The 24,080-nt window shown below is 51.0% G+C and overlaps 1 protein-coding gene and 1 long non-coding RNA gene across 3 annotated transcripts in view; one reads left to right on the forward strand and one right to left on the reverse strand.

The window, feature by feature from the left end:
• The window catches only part of LOC138748553 (serine/arginine-rich splicing factor 3-like), a 37,347-nt gene extending 16,633 nt beyond the window's left edge, over positions 1-20,714 (reverse strand). Inside the window, exons 1-2 of one of the 2 annotated variants that reach the window (XM_069908957.1) lie at positions 20,625-20,714; positions 9,189-9,412 (exon numbers count right to left, since the gene is read on the reverse strand). In XM_069908957.1, the coding sequence (XP_069765058.1) occupies positions 9,189-9,397 (209 nt within the window). In that variant the 5' untranslated portion in view covers positions 9,398-9,412; positions 20,625-20,714. Of the gene's footprint in view, positions 1-9,188; positions 9,413-13,220; positions 13,312-20,624 lie in introns of those variants that run through there. The other variant, XM_069908958.1, reaches the window with a different exon arrangement.
• A 178-nt stretch (positions 20,715-20,892) lies between these two features.
• Positions 20,893-23,350, forward strand: LOC138748967 (uncharacterized). The gene is made up of 2 exons (XR_011348336.1): positions 20,893-20,972; positions 22,207-23,350. It is a non-coding gene; the product is annotated as an uncharacterized lncRNA (long non-coding RNA).
• Positions 23,351-24,080: the final 730 nt, after the last annotated feature.

Here is a 24,080-nt window from a genome sequence, read left to right on the forward strand (position 1 = left end):
ACAGTCACAGGTCACAATATTTAAGGCATTTTCCTGCATACAAATTGGTTATCATTTCTTTGATCGTATTGTTACAACTTATGTTTTGCATTTTGCATATCCTCTTCCGAAAGATAGGGAAATGGTTTGTTGTCAATCATTTATTCTTATGTACATAATTAAGAGACAGCCTTCTTGTAGACAAAAATCAACAGAAGTCTGGAAGGGTTGCTCTCAGTACACACCAATATCCATTCTCTGCCTGCCTGATTTCTGGTTTTCAATGAACACATGCAAATGGCTAGTTTCATTCTAATCTTAAATTATTAAAGTTAACAAAAACTTCTGGGTAGAAACAATGTCAACCAGGGACTGAGTGGCGCAGTCAGTAGGCTGTTTCATGTCGGGCCTCCACCTTGAGCAGATGGAAAAATGGGAATTTACTTTTCAGACAGCAGCCCTAAAAGGCTGCTCCAGCATCCCATTCATATCGAGGCACCTCACAGTGCCCTCCGGATCTGACGGAGGTGGAGCAACTGGTGCCGTAGTGCCACCCGTCATAAATACGCGGCAGAGCAATGGCTGTCTTTCCTATCCATAATCTCCCACGCAGCTGAAACTGCTCTATGATTCCCAGAACAGTTCCAGTTGCGAGGGGAATTATGGGTAGGGAAGACAGCCATTGCTCTGCCACTTTTTGAGCCACAGAGGGCGGCCCAGTGAGGCTGTCTCAGCCTGCACCGGCCGCCCCCTGCTGCTCCATCAGTTCCCACAGCTCCCGCCCGCTGTCCCGACGGTCCCTGCTGCCCGATGACCCCCTCTGCCCCAAGGGCTCCTCGCTGCCCCTGGCTTAGAGGAAGAGGGGTGAGTGGGGAGATGGGTCGCAGGCTGATGGCATCATCAGCCCACCCATAAACAGCCGCTTAGCACGGCTGAACATTCAGATTGATCAGCAGAGGGCTGAAACCACGGAAATTATCCCTCTCGGAGGGGTTGGAATATGCGCTCGGAGATCGCTTCCACGCATTCATAAAGGTAGGTGATTATGAATTTTGGAGGAGTTTCTCTGTCTTCACATCTCAACTTTTGGGCTATCTGAAATGTTCTCGTGTTGCTGGATGCTTATTGAAGCCTTTGACAATTTACATCGCGACTAACAGGTGTGCTTTTGGGCAGGAAACTGATTTATGAACGAGCTGTCTTTCGACAGCTCGTTGACTCTATCGGTAGTTATTTAGCATTATTGTGTTAAAGATATCAGGCAGGCATCAGGATATCTGGATTCTAGGGGTTCTGTAGTAGAGGTGAGAATTGATTCCTTTCTGGGAGGTTTGTTAGCTTTAAACATAACCTGTTCTCTGGAAGCTTCTGACTGAGTAAACTTCTGCTGTGTTTTTTAATAAACAATTTTTGTAGCTATCTTATAAACACAACTTTCTAAACTCTGTTGTCTAATCTCTGCTTGTAAGAAATGTATATAATTCTCCCAGATTTCCAGCTGATCTCATGGCACCATCCATAGCTATGCTTTCAATATTCTTTTCATTTACTTTGTAGAATTATATCATCTTCAGTATTCCCAATTACATTTGGGTACCGGTGGTGACAGTGAGCCACTTCCCCAAATTGCTGATGGACTTTGATAATGCTCCCACATGGTTTTGGAAATTGGGCAGACTCAACAACTTTATAAAATAAAGCCTGCAGACACTGACTGTATTATAATACATAAAAGTGCTGGATAAACTCAGCAGGTCATGCAACATCTATAGGAACACACAGGCATCCAACGTTTGGGACCTGAGCCCTTCATCAAGGCATTTTGTCAGATTTTCTTATTGCATAATTCATCATTTTACTTTGGTAATTTCATGAATGAATCATTTTATTGTTGAATACACAAGTGTAATATACAATGAAATTATTTTGCTTTTTCTGTTTACAACTATATCTCTAAATGAATTAACTAATAATCTGGTGGTTAAACGTACCAAGAATATGGATACAGTTTAGAAAACATTTTGGTTTAATGAGATTTTCTCTCTCTAGTCCAATTTTTCCTAATTATTTCTTAAAACCCACGATTGAGGTAACTTTTTTTAAAAAATGGGATAGATTGGGCATAAAATGTTTTAAAGATTTATTTGTTGAGGGGAGTCTCGCTTCCTTTGAACAATTTTCAGTTAAATATAATCTACCAAATACTCTCATTATCTACAGATTAGAATTTTTTTTACGATCTCAATTACATACATTTCCTAAGAGGATTGATAAGAATTTAATTGATGTAATTTTTAATTTAAAACCTTTCTATAATAGTTCAATATCTAACATTTATGTTATGTTATTGGAAATAAGAGAGGCTCCCTCAGATGAAATTAAAAAAGCCTGGGAACAGGACCTACAGCTTTTAATTCCTGAAGCAACTTGGAATGCAATTTTCAAATTGGTTAGTATCTCTTTATGTGCCCGCCACTCTCTCCTACAATTTAAAGTCATCTATAGGGCTCACATATCCAGTCAAACTATCATTTTTATGTGGATGCATTTTCTCTTTGTGTTAAATGCAATAATGGAGATGCTTCATTAATTCTTATGTTTTGGACATGCCAGAGTCTTGAGAAATAGTGGATCGAAGTATTTCAAACTTTCTCTGTTCTTTTTAAACCAAATTCCTCAACTGCTTTATTTGGTATTGTTGGCGTGAGTGCTCGAGCGTTAACATCATCTGAGCTACATATATTAGCTTTTATTTCTCTTATGGCTAAAAGGGTGGTGTTGCTCAGATGAAGGGATGTTATCCGGCCTCATCATGCTCAATGGCGATGTGACGTCATGTCATGTTCAAACTTAGAAAAGATTAGATGCTCAATTTCCGATTTGAATGTAAATTTTCAAACACCGTGGGGATCTTTTTTGATTTACTTTAATAATTTCTGATTTGTTATGAAGGTAAAAATGTTGACTGAAGAGGTAATTGATCACTCTGATAATTTTTTTTTTTGGCCATATAACCGTTTATTTACAGCATGGAAACAGGCCATGTCGGCCCTTCAAGTCCATAATGGTTCACTTGAACAACTCCACTAGCTCCTCCGCAAACTCCTGAGGAAGTAGAGGCTTTCTTCATGATGCCATTGGTGTGTTCATGACTCCCAACACGTCCACAACCCACCAGGTTTATGACAAGGTCAAAATGCTGACTCAAGATTTCATGGATTAAAAACCATCTCGCGCAATCACCCAAAAGAGCTTCAGCAGACAGCCAAACAGCTTTTCTTGGTAGTGGGTTTAGATTTTCCTTTTTAAAAAAAAATATTAACAATACAATATAATTTGTTTGATTAAAATGTGGAGTACCTTGGATGAAACTATATGATGGAAGTATAAGGTATCCCTTTTAATTTTAACATATTGTGGCGGCTCACCACGAGGCAGGCGAACCGGCCCCACTTGTAAGCCACGCAGCAGGGCAGCCGGTCAAAATGGTGCCTTCGGGGCTCAGAAGCCCGCGCTGGGGGACCACGTTACGCCCGGGTTACATCAGCACCCTCCAGCGCGGTTCTCAGCCAGGTCCAGGCTGGGAGTACAAGTCCAGCCCAGCAGCCTGCAATAAAGCAGTCTGCTCACTGAGCTCAACCCGTCTGGTTGTGTGTGTGTGTGTGTTCTTTCAGGAGCAGGTGTAGCTGCCGCTACAATTGGTGACCCCGACTGGTTCAAATGTCTTTGAACCCATCATGAATGAGCCTGGGATCAACGTTATAGCGTGAAACTGCCTGAATTCTGGGTTCAGGAGGCAGAGACCTGGTTCGGCCATGCGGAGGCTGTTTCACCTCTGCCGGATTTCGTCCGACATGACCAAATTCAACCATGAAGGTCGCTGCCCTGGACCAGTCCACCGCCAGACGCGTGCTGCACCTTGTTCAGCACCCACCCGCCGAGGACAAATAAGAAAGCATCAAGCGAGTGCTTACCGGGACCCTCCAGACACCAGCGTGCCACTCAGATGCTGCACCTCGACGCCCTGGGGGACAGGTCCCCGATGGAGCTGATGGACAAGATGCTCACACTCTTGGGTGAGCATACCAACTGCCCACTCTTTGTGCATTTTCTTCGACTATATGTCCGGGTACATCAGGCCGCTGCTGGCCAAGGAGAGCTTCACCGACCTGAGGAAGGTCACCCAGAAGGCCCAAGAGCTATGGCTCACACGATTCCCGGAGGGCTCAGTGGTCCGGCAGGTCACGAGGCACGGGCACAACCACACCAAGCCTGCCCCCTAGTGCTGTGGTAGAGCACCCAGCCCCTGCAGGGGCCCCCAAGAGCATAACCATGGCCAAAGCATCCGCTCCAGGTCTCTGCTTCTACCACCAGAGCTGGGGAGCCAAGGCTCGGAAGTGTTGTCAGCCCTGCTCGTTCCAGGGAAACGACCAGGCCGGCTGCTGTTAATGGCTGCGGCGGCTGGCCAAGGACACAGCCTCCTCTACCTGCGGGACTCAGTCAGTGGCCAGCGGCTCCTCGTTGACACTGGAGCCCAGATCAGCGTCATCCCGGCCACGGCCGTCAAATCCAGGAATTGACCTCGTGGACTTCCCCTCCGTGCGGCCAACGCAACGGCAATCAGACATATGGAGACAAGACAGTCCACTTCCAGATCGGCCAACGGAATTTTGTGTGGAGGTTCACCGTTTCGTCCCTCCTGACTGCCATCCTGGATGCAGACTTCCTCCTTGCACACGGGCTTCTGGTGGACATTCGAGGTAGGTAATTCGCCTCCCGCTCGGAGCAACTGCAGATGGACACGATCAGCACGCCCAGAGACGAGTTCCAGTGAATCCTAGACAAGTTCCCGACACTCCTCAAGCCACAGTTCTCCGCTGCCTCGCCGCGCCACAAGGTGTTCCACCACATCCCCTCCCAGGACCCACCGGTTCACGCCAAGGCACGCTGGTTCCCGCCTGACAGGTGGCGAAGGAGTTTTCACACCTGTTGGAGCTGAGGATCATTTGGCGGTCCAACAGCCCGTGTGCCTCGCCGCTCCACCTGGTCCTGAAAGCCTCCGGCGGCTGGCATCCCTGTGGAGACTATCGACAGCTCAACGAGGCAACAGTTCCTGACTGTTATCCCATCCCTCATATCCAAGACTTTACAGCCAACCTGCAGAGTGCCAGGTTTTCTCCAAGGATGACCTGGTGCGCGGCTATCACCAGATCCCGGTGTACCCTGAGGACATACCCAAGATGGCCATCATCATCCCCTTTGGCTTGTTCAAATTCCTGCGCATGTTGTTCGGGCTCAAGAACGCCGCTCATAGCTTCCAGCACCTCATGGACTCCGTGGGCAGGGACTTGGATTTAGTCTTTATTTATTTGGATGACATCCTCGTCGCCAGCAAGGACCAGACGCAACACAAGGCCCATCTACGTGCCCTTTTCTCCCGACTGGCCAACTTCAGTCTTACCATCAACCAGGCCAAGTGCCAGTTCAGGAAAGTCCATGCAGTTCCTGGGCCGAAGGAGCCACGCCCACTGCTGCGAAGGTTGCCACTATCAGGGAGTTCCCACGCCCGGAACCTCAAGGGACTGCAGGAGTTCGCAGATTTGGTAAACTTTTACAACCGCTTCATCCCAGGAGCTGCACGCATCATGCAGCCGCTATTTGCCCTCATCGCAGCCAAGCACAAAATGCTTCCTTGGAACCTAGAAGCCTGCACCGATTTAGAGGCCACCAAGGATGCCCTCGCAAAGGCCACCATGCTCGCCCACCCGCACACCGACCTGCATACTGCACTCTCTGTCGATGCCTCTGCCACAGCCATCTGTACCGTCCTGGAGCAGCTGGTGAATGGACATTGGAAGCCGCTGGCATTCTTCAGCCGCCTGCTCCACCCGCCGGAACGCAAGTATAGTGTCTTCGACCGCGAGTTATTGGGCATGTATCTGGCGGTGCGGCAGTTCCGCTATTTTTTGGAGGGGAGGACTTTTACCATCTTCACTGACCACAAACCCCTCACCCAGGCACTTGCGATGGCAAAGGATCCCTGGTCGGTCCCCCAGCAGCGTCACCTCTCCTTCATGTCGGAATTTACCACCGACATTTGGCACAAGGTGGGGAAGGACAATGTGGTTGCCGATGCACTCGTGACCAGCCATCTGGGCGCTAACGCCCGGCCTCGACTTCGACCAGCTCACCTGGGACCAGAAGTCTGATGAGGAGATGAGGGCCTTCAAGACCGCCATCACAGGCCTGCAGTTCCAAGACCTCCCGACTCTGAGCGGCGAAAGAACCATCCTGTGCGATGTCTCCTTGGGCACCCCGCGGCCAGTGGTTTCCCCAGCAGTGGCACAGGCAGGTCTTCTGTCACATCTGTGCTCTGGGCACAGCTCACCAACAGGTTGGGGATTCAGCTACACCGCACCACGGCCTACCACCCGCAGGCCAATGGACTGGTCGATCGTCTACACCGCCACCTTAAGTCGGCACTCATAGCCCGCCTCACTGGTCCCAACGAATTGCCTTGAGTGCTCCTGGGCATCCGCTCCACTCCTGAGGAAGATCTGCAGGCGTCATCAGCTGAGCTAGTCGACGGTGTGCCACTGGCACTAGCTGGTGAGTTCGTCAACACACCTCACAATCCCCAGCGGTCGCCGCATGAACTGCTTCCTCACCTCAGGACACGCTTGGACTTGCTCGAACCCCCACCGCCACCCAGGTATGGCACCCACCCAGTCTCATGATCCCGGACAACTACTTTCCACGGAGTAAGTTTTCGTTCAGCAGGGCCCGATATTCACGCTGGACATGGGCGGCAGGCAGGAGCTGTTTACCATGGACAGGCAGAAGCCAGCGCACCTCGGTCCCACCGAACCTGTGGTCGTTGCCCAGCCCAAGAAGCGAGGCCACCCGACGAAAAAGGACAATGGCGCCGGTTCTGGTGGGGGGGGGGGGGGGGCTGTGTGGCGGCTCACCACAAGGCAGGCGAACCGGCCCAGCTTGTAAGCCACGCGGTGGGGTAGCCGACCAAAATGGCGCTGTCGGGGGTTTCCCTTCCTTCCAGCACGGGGCTCAGAGGCCCGCGCTGGTGGACCACGTGATGCCCAGATGACGTCAGCACCTTCCAGCGCGGTTCTCAGCCAGGTCCGGGCTGGGAGTATAAGTGCAGCTCAGCAGCCTGCAATAAACCAGTCTGCTCACTGAGCTCAACCCGTCTGGTTGTGTTATTTCAGGACCAGTGGAGCTGCCGCTACAATATATCCATTTGTACTCTGTAGTTTTGGATGTGAAATTTCAATGTTAATAAAAATATTGAAAAAAAGGAATAATCCAAACTGACCCATTTTCTACTAAAACAACCTCACACTCAATGTCACTAAAATGGAGGAGGTGGTTGTGGACTTTAGGAAGGGAAAACTGAGGTGTACAATCCAGTGATCATTGGCGATGGGACGTAGAGAGGGTGAGGAAATTTAAATTCCTGCGAGTCACCACCTCGGAGGACCATTCCTGGACCCAACACATGAATGTCAAATGTGAAGACAGCAGGTCAGTGCCCCAATTTTCTCAAGAGCTTGCCTTGCGGAGGTTTTGTACGACATCGAAAACCTTGGCAAACTTCGAGTTGTGGAAAATGGCTTCATAATGGCACAGATGGCAGCACCAATACACCTGAGTGGAAAGCCCTGCAAAAGATAGTGGATACATCCCAGGCACTGAGAAAATTGAATACTGAATTTGGAATCATCAAGGATCCACACCACCCAGGACCTATACCTCTTTCTTGCTGCCACAAGACTCGTACCATCAGACTAAGGTACAGTTGCTGTACCCCTCCATCATCAGACTCCTCAGCAACAAATTCAATCAGAGGCTCATTTAAGAACTCATACTTTGCATATTTATTATTGAATGTTTATTATTTGAATTATAGTTTGTTTGCACTCTTTCTGTATGCGTCTCTTTTCTTGAATAGTCTTTGGTACTGCTGATAAGTATAAATTCTATGGGCCGCATTTTCTGCTTTATCTCCGATTTCCTGACCTGCACATGGAGCTGTGCTCAGGATGGAAATGTGATTGGTGAGGATCATCTGGACCTGTTTCCGTCCAGGATATCTTTGATGCAGTATATGCCAATAAATCTGAACTTTGACTTTAAACCGATAACTTTAGATTTTATAAACACCCTTTTACCATTCAATCTCTCCTTTTGCCCAACCTTTACTTATTTCATAAACACCCTTTTACCATTCAATCTCTCCTTTTGCCCAACCTTTACTTATTTCATAAACACCCTTTTACCATTCAATCTCTCCTTTTGCCCAACCTTTACTTATTTCATAAACACCCTTTTACCATTCAATCTCTCCTTTTGCCCAACCTTTACTTATTTCATAAACACCCTTTTACCATTCAATCTCTCCTTTTGCCCAACCTTTACTTATTTCATAAACACCCTTTTACCATTCAATCTCTCCTTTTGCCCAACCTTTACTTATTTCATAAACACCCTTTTACCATTCAATCTCTCCTTTTGCCCAACCTTTACTTATTTCATAAACACCCTTTTACCATTCAATCTCTCCTTTTGCCCAACCTTTACTTATTTCATAAACACCCTTTTACCATTCAATCTCTCCTTTTGCCCAACCTTTACTTATTTCATAAACACCCTTTTACCATTCAATCTCTCCTTTTGCCCAACCTTTACTTATTTCATAAACACCCTTTTACCATTCAATCTCTCCTTTTGCCCAACCTTTACTTTATCCCCTCCCAAACTTCCCTGTATATTTCCAAAGCCTATCAATTCTATCTGCTACTAAATGGTCAACGAAAGTTCTCAAGAGAATGTTACAGATATAAATTGCTCTTTAATTTCAAATGCAATAGGAAATCCTAGTTTTAAATGTAACCATTGAGGAGGGATTTTAAGCAGAATACATGCCGATAACCAGCAATTTCCAAATGTGAGCGAGTAACTGTTGCAAGAAGAAAAAAAATTGAAAAGCATGACTGTACAGACAGGTGACATCTTTCAGAATCAGATTAGAAACTGGAACCTGTGAGGCCTAAGAGAGGAACTTTCGCACAAATTACCTTGCGATACTGCATTGAAACTACTTTGTCTGATGCATTTGGTGTCTGATAATGGAGTGGCAGATCTTCGAGACTGCTGTGTTAAATCTGTTGATGTCATAACTAGATCCATACCTGCCATCCAACTCTCGAACAGCATCTGCTGCATCACGAGGGTCCTCAAACTCTATAAACGCAAAGCCAGGAGGATTCCGTGCAACCCACACATTCCTCAGGGGTCCATAGTAGCTGAATGAACGCTCCAGCTCCGTCTTGTTTCCATTGGTTCCCAGGTCACCCACATAGACTTTACAGTCAAGTGGACAGGAATCGCGGCGCATCATTGCTCAGCTAAATTTCTTTAAACAAGAACAGAAATGTAACATTAAGATGCACATTACTAATATTATGTAGTTTACCAAGGCTTTCAATTAGCCAAACACTGAAAAGAAAATTAATACACTGAAATATACGATTCATAGTAAATTATGAATGCTTCCTCAGCATAAGCTTTGCCAAGTGTGCATAAAAATTCTCAAACTTTGATTTTTATACGAAGAACTTAAAGGAAGAATAGTTCATCCAAAGAACTAGGTGAAGTTTGGTGCCTTCTACTGAAATGCTGATTTCCACTTAATATTCAGGCGTGTGTCACAAATCCTAGGAAACTGACGAGATCTGCATGGCTTTTGGCAAAACCTGACAGTTATAACATTGCTTTTCACCCAGAATTGACAAAGCGCAATACTCTACACATACAACACCAACTCAATTTTCATGAAATACCCATCACACCAATAGCCTGAAATACAAGTGGTCAAAACATCATGCATTGTAGCTCAGGTAACAGAGACTGAATAATTAATTCCAAGTCAGACATGTGAACATCTGAATCCAATTAATTTAACACTAAAATTGAACAGTAACATGCAATTATATATAGTTTTTAATGAACAAATGTGGGTGAATGGTTAAGTGTTCTTTTTCCATACACTCAGTTTAGAAAAGTAGCAGTTACAACACTTAGTTGTCACTCAGCTGAACTCGGTCTGCAAGATTTATTTCGGATTTCTTACCAACAATAGATTTTGTGGAAGCCCATTGTGTAAAGTTAACAAAATTACCAGTGCTGATTAGAACACCACCCCTCATTTATATTTATTGACAAATTTACCTCTAATTAAATAAGACCAATTTGATTTCTGATTAGCAAATTGAAAACATTTCCCAGGGAACCACAGTTCTTCAAGCCTTAAAACTAATGTAGTTACATTATCCCCTCAAAACCGATCAGCAAACTCCAAGGCCTGGGACTCAACACCCCAGTGGGTAATTGGATCCTTGATTTCCTCACCGAGTCCACAATAAGGATTGGTAAGAACATCTCCACCAGTACCGGACAGAGCACCACGGGGCTATATTCTTAGCCCCCTGCTCTACTAGCTTTACACCTATGATCGTGTGGCGGATTAGGTTATATTTTATATTGAATATAGACATTTTTTAAAAGGAGATTAATTAACACTTCAAAATAGATCTCATTTAAAATGCCAGAGGTCTTCTCAAGCCAGACAGTCCAGGCTCTGAGTGCCTTTGCAAAAACTTTGAAGAATGCCTATAAGGACTTCACAAGTAGGTGTTAATTGGACATGCTGTGGAGTAATGGATTATTGTTTTGGAAAGCAACTGAGTCTGGTGCACTCAGTCTGTCTGAGTGCAGAGTGGTTTTCTTTTAGAGAGAATTGAGTTCTACAGTTCAGCAGCAGCAGCTGGGACTGGAACATGGCAAGCTTGTGGAAAAACCCCATTTTGAAGATGAGTTGTGAGTTCTTAGTTCAGCCTGTTCAAATTCCTTGTGGTCCATACAAGAGGAGATGGGTGGCTGTATAATGTTTCACGAAATATTTAAAACAAAAAGGAACTCTGTGATGACCTGAAAGAAAGAGGTTATCATCTGGAAAACCCTGATGGGGCAAGTTTCTTCGGCAAGACACTGAAGTGGCTGATCAGAAGGAATGTGGGTGTCCAACGAGCAACAAATCTCTCTCTGAAAACCGACAAGAATCTTCCTGAGCAATAACCATTTACCTTTCAAGCACCAAAGCCTGGTGAAATTCATAAATGTTAAATTCTATGCACAGTATAAGAATTGCCTGCAACCAGTGAACTTGGAGGAGTGAGAAGTGAGATTAGATTGTGAATCAAAGATCTTTTCTGAACTTACACACATATTACATACACATGCTCTTAGAATTAGAAGGGGGTTAGGTTAAATTAAAAGTATCAAGTTAGAGTTTGATCCTGTGTTCATGCTTAAAGATAATTAAAAGCAACTTTTGTTTAAGTAACCATTTGTCTTGGTGAATTTCTATTGCTGCTGGTCTCATAACATTACGACAACAAAACCATCTACAAATTTGCTGACTGTACCATGGTATTGGGTTGTGTAAGATGTGTAAGACCCAATGATCATTGGGGGAAATCAGAGGTGGAAAGGAGGATCTTTGCTGGACCTAACAGACTAATGCCATTGTGAAGAAAGCACATCAGTGCCTCATCTTCCTCAGGAGTTTGCAAAGGCTTGGTATAACATCGGAAACACTGGCAAATTTCTATAGAAGTATGGTGGAAAGTGTACTGGACCGGCTGTATCACAGTCTGGTAATGGGGACACCAATACCCCTGAGCATAAAGCCCTCTGCAAAAGGTAGTGGAAACAGTCCAGGAAATCACAGGCAAAATCCTCACCATTGAGAACATCTACAAGGAACGCTAACATCAGAGAGCAACAGCAATCATTAAGGATCCACACCCAGCACAGGCTCCGTTCTCACTGGCACCATCAGGAAAGAGGCATAGGTGCCACAAGACTCGCACCACCAGGTTCAGGAACTTGCTGCTACCCCACCATCTCCAGACTCAATGGCAAACTCAGACTTAAGGCCTCTTATGTTTGCACTTTGTTTTTTTTCCCCTCTTTACATTTCTTTATTTGTTTACCTATGTTCATGTGTACAGGTTTTTTTTGCACTACCAAGTGATAATTTTGCCTCGACCACAGAAGAAAGGATTTCAGGGTTGTATATGTCATGTACTCTAACAATAAATCTGAATCTGATTTCAGTAGTCACTGCAACTTTTAGAGATATGCTAGTGTTATTGCTACTTTCCTATTAAACACAACAAAATTTAACAGTGAGTTGCCAACATTCATTTTAAAAAAACTATATCTGACAAAGCAGAATGAACTAGGCCTGTGGAGCTGACTGTTGCAGACCTTAATTGGAATCAGGAGATTGTTTTAAATTCAGGTCAGAGAGGACAAACACGAATTGAATTGCCTGAAGCGGAGTACAGTTAATAAGTAAGTGGAGCCCTTATAACTGCTCCCATGGCGGCAAATGGTTAGCACCAAACTGCGATATACATGGAGAATGTAACTTGTAGAAACTGGATATTAAATTGGTTCATAAACTAAACTCATACATTTTTTTAAAAATCACACTAACTGCCTGTGTCCCAACTCCCGTTCACCCAACGACTTCTGCTTGCAGATGTAACCTAGCTCCTGGACCAATAATGCAGCATCACAGGTAGATAGGGTTGTGGCCTTAACTTATTGCCAGTTTAACATTCAGATAAGACCAAAATATCCTGATCTGGTTGCATTTTGGAATGACAATTCAAGAAAGGACATACACAGTAAATGGTAGGGCAATGAGGTGTGCAGTTAAACAGAGATCTGGGGATACAAATACTTAATTCCCTGAAAGTGTCATCAGGGGTACATAGGAATGAAGAGAGCTTTTGGCATATTGGCCTTCATAAATTTATGTGTGGGGATGCTATGTACAAGAGCAGTTTTGGTCACCCAATGACAAGAAAGATATCAATATGATTGAAAGAGCACAAAAAAGATTTACTAGGGTGTTGCCGGCACTTCAGGCAGTCACAGGGAAAGGATAAACAGGTTAGGACTTTATCCCCTGAAGTGTAGAACAAGGGGGATCTGATAAAAGTACAGGTAGTCCCCTACTTGCAATTTATGACCATCCTCACATACGACCAAATTTTTTAAAAGAATATAACATTTACTTGGTTTATGTTGTATTTCACAATCTATAACAGGAATACAGGGCCTGCAAGAGCCAAAATGGGTGTACTTACCTTGTTAATCAGCGTTCCAGGGTCCCAGGACTGGGCGTGGATATCTTGATTCCTGTGCGAATCTTCGGTAGGCTCATGCACGGTGGGTTCTCTTATTGTAGTTCAGTTGGCGAATGCATGAATTAAGGATGCAATTTTAATATCGTTAGGGCGCTTAACTCTCGAGCATGTGCCAACCAAACTCCCAACATGCAAACCACCGAAGACTCGCCCACAGGAATCAAGATGGCCGTGCCCAACCTTGGGACCTTGGAATGCTGACTAACAAGGTAAACATGGACCAGAATGTGGAAAGATGCACCAAGGTTAATCAACAAATTCAGGAAGCTTTAAGTTGTTATTGTCAAATGTAAGATAAAAAAAGATTTATTTAAAAAGTTTGCTTTAAGAATTTGGTACTCCACATGCGCGGGTACAATTCCGACTTAGTCCATTCCGAGATCTGACAGATTCTTCAGTCCCCATTATGGTCATAAGTTGGGGACGACCTGTATACAAAATGATGATAGGTATAGACAAAGTACAACTTGGCATTTTCTACTGAAGTTGGTAGAGCAGTGGGAGTTTGCCAGCTTAAGTGGTGAATGCAGGCTCAATTTTAATATTTAAGAAAAAATTGGACAAGTATACAGATGAGAGAGGTATGGAGGGCTTTGGATTGGATGCAGTTCAGTGGGACAAGGCAGCAAAATAGTTTACCACAGACTAGAATGGTCGTGGGGGGGGGGGGGGGGGGGGGGAAAGGGAGAGTGAAGAAAGGAGTGGATCCTGTGCAGGGTGGGGTGGAAGGATGCAATCGGTCTGGGGGGTGGGGAGGGGTGAAATGAGGGGAAATGTTCTATGGTTTGAATCTCTCAAATTTAGATTTGCCTGTGAAAGGGAGGGCGCCTTTCCACACCACCATCTGCAACATCTAAATACCTCCCTTTCTTACCACATTTCTTAAAACTCGTCGTCCCTAAAAATGAATCCGTTTTTGAAGTTTGCAATGTTAAATGTTGTTTTGATCTTCATCAAAGCACGTTGGGCATCCTAATTCATTCAAGATGCTAAATAAATGCAAGTTTTCTCATTGGTGTCTCAGAAAATTACTGGCATGACTCCGATTATTGATCACCATCCATCAAGTAATGGGGAGGAGAGAAAGTGGGAAAAGGGTGGGGGCGAGGTGAGAGGAAGAGGGGGAAACGGGGATAGGGAATGAGGAGGAGGAGGGGAACCAGAGATAGAGGGTGGGGAATGAGGAGGAAGAGAAGCACCGGAGAAGCGGGGTATGGTTAGAACTGGCGATGAAGTAGGAAAGGGAAGGGATCCACTGATGATGGCGGGTGGAGGAAGGGAGGGAATGGCGGGGGGAAGAAGGGGAGGGGGAATGGCACGGGGGGAGGAAGGGAGGGAATGGCACGGGGGGAGGAAGGGAGGGAATGGCACGGGGGGAGGAAGGAAGGGAATGGCACGGGGGGAGGAAGGGAGGGAATGGCACGGGGGGAGGAAGGGAGGGAATGGCACGGGGGGAGGAAGGAAGGGAATGGCACGGGGGGGAGGAAGGGAGGGAATGGCACGGGGGGGAGGAAGGGAGGGAATGGCACGGGGGGAGGAAGGGAGGGAATGGCACGGGGGGGAGGAAGGGAGGGAATGGCACGGGGGAGGAAGGGAGGGAATGGCACGGGGGGGAGGAAGGGAGGGAATGGCACGGGGGGAGGAAGGGAGGGAATGGCACGGGGGGAGGAAGGGAGGGAATGGCACGGGGGGAGGAAGGGAGGGAATGGCACGGGGGGAGGAAGGGAGGGAATGGCACGGGGGAGAAAGGGAGGGAATGGCACGGGGAGGAGGAAGGGAGGGAATGGCACGGGGGGGAGGAAGGGAGGGAATGGCACGGGGGAGGAAGGGAGGGAATGGCACGGGGGAGGAAGGGAGGGAATGGCACGGGGGAGGAAGGGAGGGAATGGCACGGGGGAGGAAGGAGGGAATGGCACGGGGGGGAGGAAGGGAGGGAATGGCACGGGGGGAGGAAGGGAGGGAATGGCACGGGGGGAGGAAGGGAGGGAATGGCGGGGGGAGGAAGGGAGGGAATGGCGGGGGGAGGAAGGGAGGGAATGGCGGGGGGAGGAAGGGAGGGAATGGCGGGGGGAGGAAGGGAGGGAATGGCGGGGGGAGAGAGGGAGGGAATGGCGGGGGGGGAGGAAGGGAGGGAATGGCGGGGGGAGGAAGGGAGGGAATGGCGGGGGGAGGAAGGGAGGGAATGGCGGGGGGAGAGAGGGAGGAATGGCGGGGGGGAGGAAGGGAGGGAATGGCGGGGGAAGGAAGGGAGGGAATGCGGGGGGAGAAAGGGAGGGAATGGCGGGTGGAGGAAATGGCGGGGGAAGGAAGGGAGGGAATGGCGGGGGGAGGAAGGGAGGGAATGGCGGGGGGAGGAAGGGAGGGAATGGCGGGGGGAGGAAGGGAGGGAATGGCGGGGGGAGGAAGGGAGGGAATGGCGGGGGGGAGGGAGGAAGGGAGGGAATGGCGGGGGGAGGAAGGGAGGGAATGGCGGGGGGGAGGAAGGGAGGGAATGGCGGGGGGGGAGGAAGGGAGGGAATGGCGGGGGGAGGAAGGGAGGGAATGGCGGGGGGAGGAAGGGAGGGAATGGCGGGGGGAGGAAGGGAGGGAATGGCGGGGGGAGGAAGGGAGGGAATGGCGGGGGGAGGAAGGGAGGGAATGGCGGGGGGGAGGAAGGGAGGGAATGGCGGGGGGAGGAAGGGAGGGAATGGCGGGGGGGAGGAAGGGAGGGAATGGCGGGGGGAGGAAGGGAGGGAATGGCGGGGGGAGGAAGGGAGGGAATGGCGGGGGGAGGAAGGGAGGGAATGGCGGGGGGAGGAAGGGAGGGAATGGCGGGGGGGAGGAAGGGAGGGAATGACGGGGGGAGGAAGGGAGGGAATGGCGGGGGGGAGGAAGGGAGGGAATGGCGGGGGGAGGAAGGGAGGGAATGGCGGGGGGAGGAAGGGAGGGAATGGCGGGGGAGGAAGGGAGGGAATGGCGGGGGGAGGAAGGGAGGGAATGGCGGGGGGGAGGAAGGGAGGGAATGGCGGGGGGAGGAAGGGAGGGAATGGCGGGGGGAGGAAGGGAGGGAATGGCGGGAGGAGGAAGGGAGGGAATGGCGGGAGGAGGAAGGGAGGGAATGGCGGGAGGAGGAAGGGAGGGAATGGCGGGGGAGGAAGGGAGGGAATGGCGGGGGAGGAAGGGAGGGGAATGGCGGGGGGGAGGAAGGGAGAGGACCTGGGAATGAGGGAAAGGAAAATGGGTATGGCGGGCATGAGAGGAAGGGAAATGGGAAGGATTAAAGAGAAATTGGGGAAAGGGGAGACAGGGGAATCGGTGGTTGGTGCAAAGAGGAAAGGGGGTTGAAGGGTCCGGAGGGGGGGAGTGAAGGGACCGGAGGGGGGGGAGTGAAGGGACCGGAGGGGGGGGAGTGAAGGGACCGGAGGGGGGGGAGTGAAGGGACCGGAGGGGGGGGAGTGAAGGGACCGGAGGGGGGGGAGTGAAAGGACCGGAGGGGGGGGAGTGAAGGGACCGGAGGGGGGGGAGTGAAGGGACCGGAGGGGGGGAGTGAAGGGACCGGAGGGGGGGAGTGAAGGGACCTTGGTGGGGGGGGAGTGAAGGGATCTTGGTGGGGGGAGTGAAGGGGTCTTGGTGGGGGGAGTGAAGGGGTCTTGGTGGGGGGAGTGAAGGGGTCTTGGTGGGGGGAGTGAAGGGATCTTGGTGGGGGGGAGTGAAGGGGTCTTGGTGGGGGGAGTGAAGGGGTCTTGGTGGGGGGGAGTGAAGGGGTCTTGGTGGGGGGAGTGAAGGGGTCTTGGTGGGGAGTGAAGGGGGTCTTGGTGGGGGGAGTGAAGGGGTCTTGGTGGGGGGAGTGAAGGGATCTTGGTGGGGGGAGTGAAGGGATCTTGGTGGGGGGAGTGAAGGGATCTTGGTGGGGGGGAGTGAAGGGGTCTTGGTGGGGAGTGAAGGGGTCTTGGTGGGGGGAGTGAAGGGGTCTTGGTGGGGGGAGTGAAGGGGTCTTGGTGGGGGGGAGTGAAGGGGTCTTGGTGGGGGGAGTGAAGGGGTCTTGGTGGGGGGAGTGAAGGGGTCTTGGTGGGGGGAGTGAAGGGGTCTTGGTGGGGGGAGTGAAGGGATCTTGGTGGGGGGGAGTGAAGGGATCTTGGTGGGGGGAGTGAAGGGATCTTGGTGGGGGGGAGTGAAGGGATCTTGGTGGGGGGAGTGAAGGGATCTTGGTGGGGGGAGTGAAGGGATCTTGGTGGGGGGGAGTGAAGGGGTCTTGGTGGGGGGAGTGAAGGGGTCTTGGTGGGGGGGAAGTGAAGGGATCTTGGTGGGGGGAGTGAAGGGATCTTGGTGGGGGGAGTGAAGGGATCTTGGTGGGGGGAGTGAAGGGATCTTGGTGGGGGGAGTGAAGGGATCTTGGTGGGGGAGTGAAGGGATCTTGGTGGGGGGAGTGAAGGGATCTTGGTGGGGGGGAGTGAAGGGATCTTGGTGGGGGGGAGTGAAGGGATCTTGGTGGGGGGAGTGAAGGGATCTTGGTGGGGGGAGTGAAGGGATCTTGGTGGGGGGGAGTGAAGGGATCTGGTGGGGGGGAGTGAAGGGATCTTGGTGGGGGGAGTGAAGGGATCTTGGTGGGGGGGAGTGAAGGGATCTTGGTGGGGGGAGTGAAGGGATCTTGGTGGGGGGAGTGAAGGGATCTGGTGGGGGGAGTGAAGGGATCTTGGTGGGGGGGGAAGTGAAGGGATCTTGGTGGGGGGAGTGAAGGGATCTTGGTGGGGGGAGTGAAGGGATCTTGGTGGGGGGAGTGAAGGGATCTTGGTGGGGGGTGTGAAGGGATCTTGGTGGGGGGAGTGAAGGGATCTTGGTGGGGGGAGTGAAGGGATCTTGGTGGGGGGAGTGAAGGGATCTTGGTGGGGGGAGTGAAGGGATCTTGGTGGGGGGAGTGAAGGGATCTTGGTGGGGGGGAGTGAAGGGATCTTGGTGGGGGGAGTGAAGGGATCTTGGTGGGGGGAGTGAAGGGATCTTGGTGGGGGGGAGTGAAGGGATCTTGGTGGGGGGAGTGAAGGGATCTTGGTGGGGGGAGTGAAGGGTTCTTGGAGGGGGAGTGAAGGGTTCTTGGTGGGGGGGAGTGAAGGGTTCTTGGAGGGGGAGTGAAGGGATCTTGGTGGGGGGAGTGAAGGGATCTTGGTGGGGGGATTGGGGGAGTGAAGGGATCTTGGTGGGGGGAGTGAAGGGATCTTGGTGGGGGGAGTGAAGGGATCTTGGTGGGGGGAGTGAAGGGATCTTGGTGGGGGGGAGTGAAGGGATCTTGGTGGGGGAGTGAAGGGATCTTGGTGGGGGGAGTGAAGGGATCTTGGTGGGGGGAGTGAAGGGATCTTGGTGGGGGGAGTGAAGGGATCTTGGTGGGGGGAGTGAAGGGATCTTGGTGGGGGGAGTGAAGGGATCTTGGTGGGGGGAGTGAAGGGATCTTGGTGGGGGGAGTGAAGGGATCTTGGTGGGGGGAGTGAAGGGATCTTGGTGGGGGGAGTGAAGGGATCTTGGTGGGGGGAGTGAAGGGATCTTGGTGGGGGGAGTGAAGGGATCTTGGTGGGGGGAGTGAAGGGATCTTGGTGGGGGGAGTGAAGGGATCTTGGTGGGGGGAAGTGAAGGGATCTTGGTGGGGGGAGTGAAGGGATCTTGGTGGGGGGAGTGAAGGGATCTTGGTGGGGGGAGTGAAGGGATCTTGGTGGGGGAGTGAAGGGATCTTGGTGGGGGGAGTGAAGGGATCTTGGTGGGGGGAGTGAAGGGATCTTGGTGGGGGGAGTGAAGGGATCTTGGTGGGGGGAGTGAAGGGATCTTGGTGGGGGGAGTGAAGGGATCTTGGTGGGGGGGAGTGAAGGGATCTTGGTGGGGGGGAGTGAAGGGATCTGGTGTTGGGGGGAGTGAAGGGATCTTGGTGGGGGGAGTGAAGGGATCTTGGTGGGGGGGAGTGAAGGGATCTTGGTGGGGGGAGTGAAGGGATCTTGGTGGGGGGAGTGAAGGGATCTTGGTGGGGGGAGTGGAAGGGATCTTGGTGGGGGGAGTGAAGGGATCTTGGTGGGGGGAGTGAAGGGATCTTGGTGGGGGGAGTGAAGGGATCTTGGTGGGGGGAGTGAAGGGATCTTGGTGGGGGGAGTGAAGGGATCTTGGTGGGGGGGAGTGAAGGGATCTTGGTGGGGGGGAGTGAAGGGATCTTGGTGGGGGGGAGTGAAGGGATCTTGGTGGGGGGGAGTGAAGGGATCTTGGTGGGGGGGAGTGAAGGGATCTTGGTGGGGGGGAGTGAAGGGATCTTGGTGGGGGGGAGTGAGGGATCTTGGTGGGGGGGAGTGAAGCGATCTTGGTGGGGGGGAGTGAAGGGATCTTGGTGGGGGGGAGTGAAGGGATCTTGGTGGGGGGGAGTGAAGGGATGGGGGGGTGAAGGGGATCGGGGGGGGGGGTGGGGGGGTGAAGGGATCGGGGGGTGAAGGGATCGGGGGGGGGTGAAGGGATCGGGGGGGGTGAAGGGATCGGGGGGGGTGAAGGGATCGGGGGGGTGAAGGGATCGGGGGGGGTGAAGGGATCGGGGGGGGTGAAGGGATCGGGGGGGGTGAAGGGATCGGGGGGGTGAAGGGATCGGGGGGGGGGGGGTGAAGGGATCGGGGGGGGTGAAGGGATCGGGGGGGTGAAGGATCGGGGGGTGAAGGGATCGGGGGGTGAAGGGATCGGGGGGGGTGAGGGAAGGGAACGGGGGGGTGAAGGGATCGGGGGGGTGAAGGGATCGGGGGGTGTGAAGGGATCGGGGGGGATGAAGGGATCGGGGGTTGAAGGGGATCGGGGGGGGTGAAGGGATCGGGGGTTGAAGGGATCGGGGGGGTGAAGGGATCGGGGGGGTGAAGGGATCGGGGGGGTGAAGGGATCGGGGGGGTGAAGGGATCGGGGGGGTGAAGGGATCGGGGGGGTGAAGGGATCGGGGGTGGGGGTGAAGGGATCGGGGGGGTGAAGGGATCGGGGGGGATGAAGGGATCGGGGGGGGTGAAGGGATCGGGGGGGTGAAGGGATCGGGGGGGGTGAAGGGATCGGGGGGGGTGAAGGGATCGGGGGGGGGTGAAGGGATCGGGGGGGGTGAAGGGATCGGGGGGGGTGAAGGGATCGGGGGGGTGAAGGGATCGGGGGGTGAAGGGATCGGGGGGGTGAAGGGATCGGGGGGTGAAGGGATCGGGGGGGGTGAAGGGATCGGGGGGTGAAGGGATCGGGGGGGGATGAAGGGATCGGAGGGGAGATTAGTGTGGGCCTGTGCTCCCTCCACCCCTCACCCCGGCCGCCACCATCGTCGTTCCAGCCACTATCGCCGCCGTTTTCTGGGCCTCCCTCCACGTCCCCGGGCGCCCGCCTTACCTGGTGACTTCCCCCGTGTACATCGAGTTTTCTGCCTCGCACTCCGGCTCTCCTCACGTCGCCACAAAATGGCGGACAACGCCCGTAATGGACAACCGCTCCCACCACTCACCGGCCGCCCGCTTTCAAACCAGCCAATCGCCGCCTTCCGTCCGTTCCTCTTCCGATCCAATGCGCTCGCCTCTCTTTGAATGGCGTTCGCCGGAGCCAATCACCTCTGAACGGGTCGAGCTTCCCGCCTGAAATAAACCAATTAGCTCGAGCGTGTGTGACGCCTGGGGAAGAAATCGGGCACCAAAATGGCGGCGGATGGAGGGCGTCGAACGTCTGAGGGAGAGTGGGGCAAGGGTGAGTGCTGGAGATCCTTGGTGCGTGAGGGCGGATTGTCAAACACATACTCCACGCCTCTCGGCCCGTATCATAAACCCGGGCCCAACACCCAAGGCATAAACTCAGCCCCCTCCACCCATGGCATAAACCACCCCCCCCCTCCACCTATGGCATAAATCAGACCCTCCATCCATGGCATAAACCAGCCCCCTCCAACCATGGCATAAACCAGCCTCCCCCCCTCCACCTGTGGCATAAATCAGACCCCTCCATCCATGGCATAAACCAGCCCCCTCCAACCATGGCATAAACCAGCCTCCCCCCTTCCACCTGTGGCATAAATCAGACCCCTCCATCCATGGCATAAACCAGCCCCCCCCCTCCACCTGTGGCATAAATCAGACCCCTCCATCCATGGCATAAACCCGGCCCCCTCCATCCATGGCATAAACCAGCCCCCCTCCACCCATGGCATAAATCAGCCCCCTCCACCTGTGGCATTAAATCAGACCCCTCCATCCATGGCATAAACCAGCCCCCTCCACCCATGGCATAAATCAGCCCCCTCCACCTGTGGCATAAATCAGACCCCTCCATCCATGGCATAAACCCGGCCCCCTCCACCCGTGGCATAAACCAGCCCCCTCCACCCGTGGCATAAATCAGCCCCCTCCACCTGTGGCATAAATCAGCCCCCTCCACCCGTGGCATAAATCAGACCCCTCCATCCATGGCATAAACCCGGCCCCCTCCACCCATGGGATAAGCCAGCCCCCTCCACCCATGGCATCAACCAGCCCCCTCCACTCATGGCATAAACCAGCTCCCTCCACCCATGGCATCAACCAGCCCCCTCCACCCATGGCATCAACCAGCCCCTCCACCCATGGCATAAATCAGCCCCCTCCACCCATGGCATAAACTCAGCTCCCTCCACCTATGGCATAAACTCAGCCCCCTCCACCCATGGCATAAACTCAGCCCCCTCCACCCATGGCATAAACTCAGCCCCCTCCACCCATGGCATAAACCAGCCCCCTTCACCCATGGCCCCCTTCCCCCCCCCCCCCCCCAAGATTCCTTTTACCTGCGGGGAAGCCACAATTACCACTAATTGGTAGTGCAAAAAATAAACTGTACACAGCATAAACAAATAAAAGAACTGTGAACAAACTGACTGCAAAACAGAGAGAACAAAAAGAAAACTAATAAAGTTCACATGTAAGAGTCCCTAATTGAGTTTGTCGTTCAGGAGTCTGATGGTGGAGGATGAGCAGCTGTTCCTGAACCTGATAGTGCGAGTCTTGTGCCACCTACACCTCTTTCCTGATGTCTGCACCGGGTGGTGCGGATCCTTGATGATTGTTGCAGCGTTCCCCGTAGATGTTCTCAATGGTTTTGCCTGTGGAGTCCTGGGTTTGGAGTCAAGGAAAGATCCTCCAAGATGGTGATTCCCAAGAACCTCTGATTTCCCTCAGTGATCACTGGATTGTATACCTCTGGCTTTCCTTTCCTGAAGTCAACGATTAGCTCCATGGTGACTAAGGCATTTCTGTGTTTTTACTACAAGCACAGCTTCTGCCGATTTTTGTGTTTTGTGGAATAAGGTTGGTTAGACAACATGAGAAACTGTATTTTTGAGGAATAAATAATTTGGAGTTGGAGGACATACCTTGGAGGCTTGTTAAAGCAGAGATATTAATAAGAAGGAATTAAATGACTTACAGAAGGAGAACAATTTACAGGATAATGGGAAAAGGGTGGGTAGGTTACCTCCCATAGACCTGGCAGAAATCTGATGGGATGAATGGTCACCAAACTCTTCCACTGTCTGTCTTCCTTCAAACAAACGTGACTAAAACTTGGGACCAGGGAATGAGGGCCTTGGCTTTGAAATGATGATGGATCAGCAAACGGGAGACTGGTAAAGCAAGCAAATAATGAGGCTATTGGCTCACTTTACACAGTGACAGGTTAGAATCATGAGATGGGAGCTGGTGATCTCACGCATGAAGTTTCCCAAAGAAAATTTTGACAAGCCTAAATGTGAAATTTTCTTCTCCCTGTAAAACAAAAAAAAAACAGGAAACAAATTGCTGAGACATTTTAACCAGAAGGCAGATTTGGAAATAAAATGTTATTCTCCTTGTTTAGGAAATAGTGAATTACTTCAGATTTATCGTCAGAGTACATACATGACATCCCATACAACCCTGAGATTCCTTTTTCCTGTGGGCCAGGCAGAATTACCACTAATTGGTAGTGCAAAATATAAACTGTACACAGTGTTAATATGTAAACAAATAAAAGAACTGTGAACAAATAATGAATGTAATCAAACCGGCTGTGCAATACAGAGAACAAAAAGAAAATCAATAAAGTGCACAAATAAATGAGTCCCTGATTGAGTTTGTTGTTAAAGGTTCTGATGGTGGAGGGGTAGCAGCTTTTGCTGAACCTGGTGGTGCGAGTCTTTTGGCACCTATACCTCTGTCCTGATGGCAGCAGCAAGATTAGAGCATGTGCTGGGTAGTGTGGGTCTTTGATGTTTGTTGCTACTCTGTGACGGCAGTGTTCCCTGTAGATATAGTGGGGAGGGTTTTGCCTGTGATGTCCTGGGCTGTGTCCAGTACCTTTTGCAGGGCTTTACGTTCAGGAGCATTGGTATTCCCATACCAGACTGTAACTCAGCTAGTCAGCTCACTTTCCACCACACCTCTGAAGACAATGTCAAGCAGATGTGCAATCATCCAGCTGAAAGCTGAGGCCCAATTTTTCATCAGAAAAGAAACAGTGTTTGTTTCAGGTGAAACCAATTGTTAGGATGACATAATTCTAGTGTCTAACACCCATGCCTTATTTCATTGGGAAAGATGCAGTGAGCCATTTTGTGGAACTGTTGCCATCTAGTGAAGTGCTGCTTGAGGAGGGAGCTTCAGAAATTGGACCCAGTATCTGAAGGAGGAATGACACAGTGAAACCCCCAATAATTTTACACCTCAAGACAGATTTTCCACACTGTTGAATGTTCCGACTTTACACCTTCCTCCTCTTGGACACCTTGTTCTGACCTTCTGCCTGCTCTGGACCATTATGTTTCCAACTGCCACTGAGACATCTCCTGGA

This window comes from Narcine bancroftii, chromosome 13 (assembly GCF_036971445.1).
Source record: "Narcine bancroftii isolate sNarBan1 chromosome 13, sNarBan1.hap1, whole genome shotgun sequence".
NCBI classification, from domain to species: Eukaryota; Metazoa; Chordata; class Chondrichthyes; order Torpediniformes; family Narcinidae; genus Narcine; species Narcine bancroftii.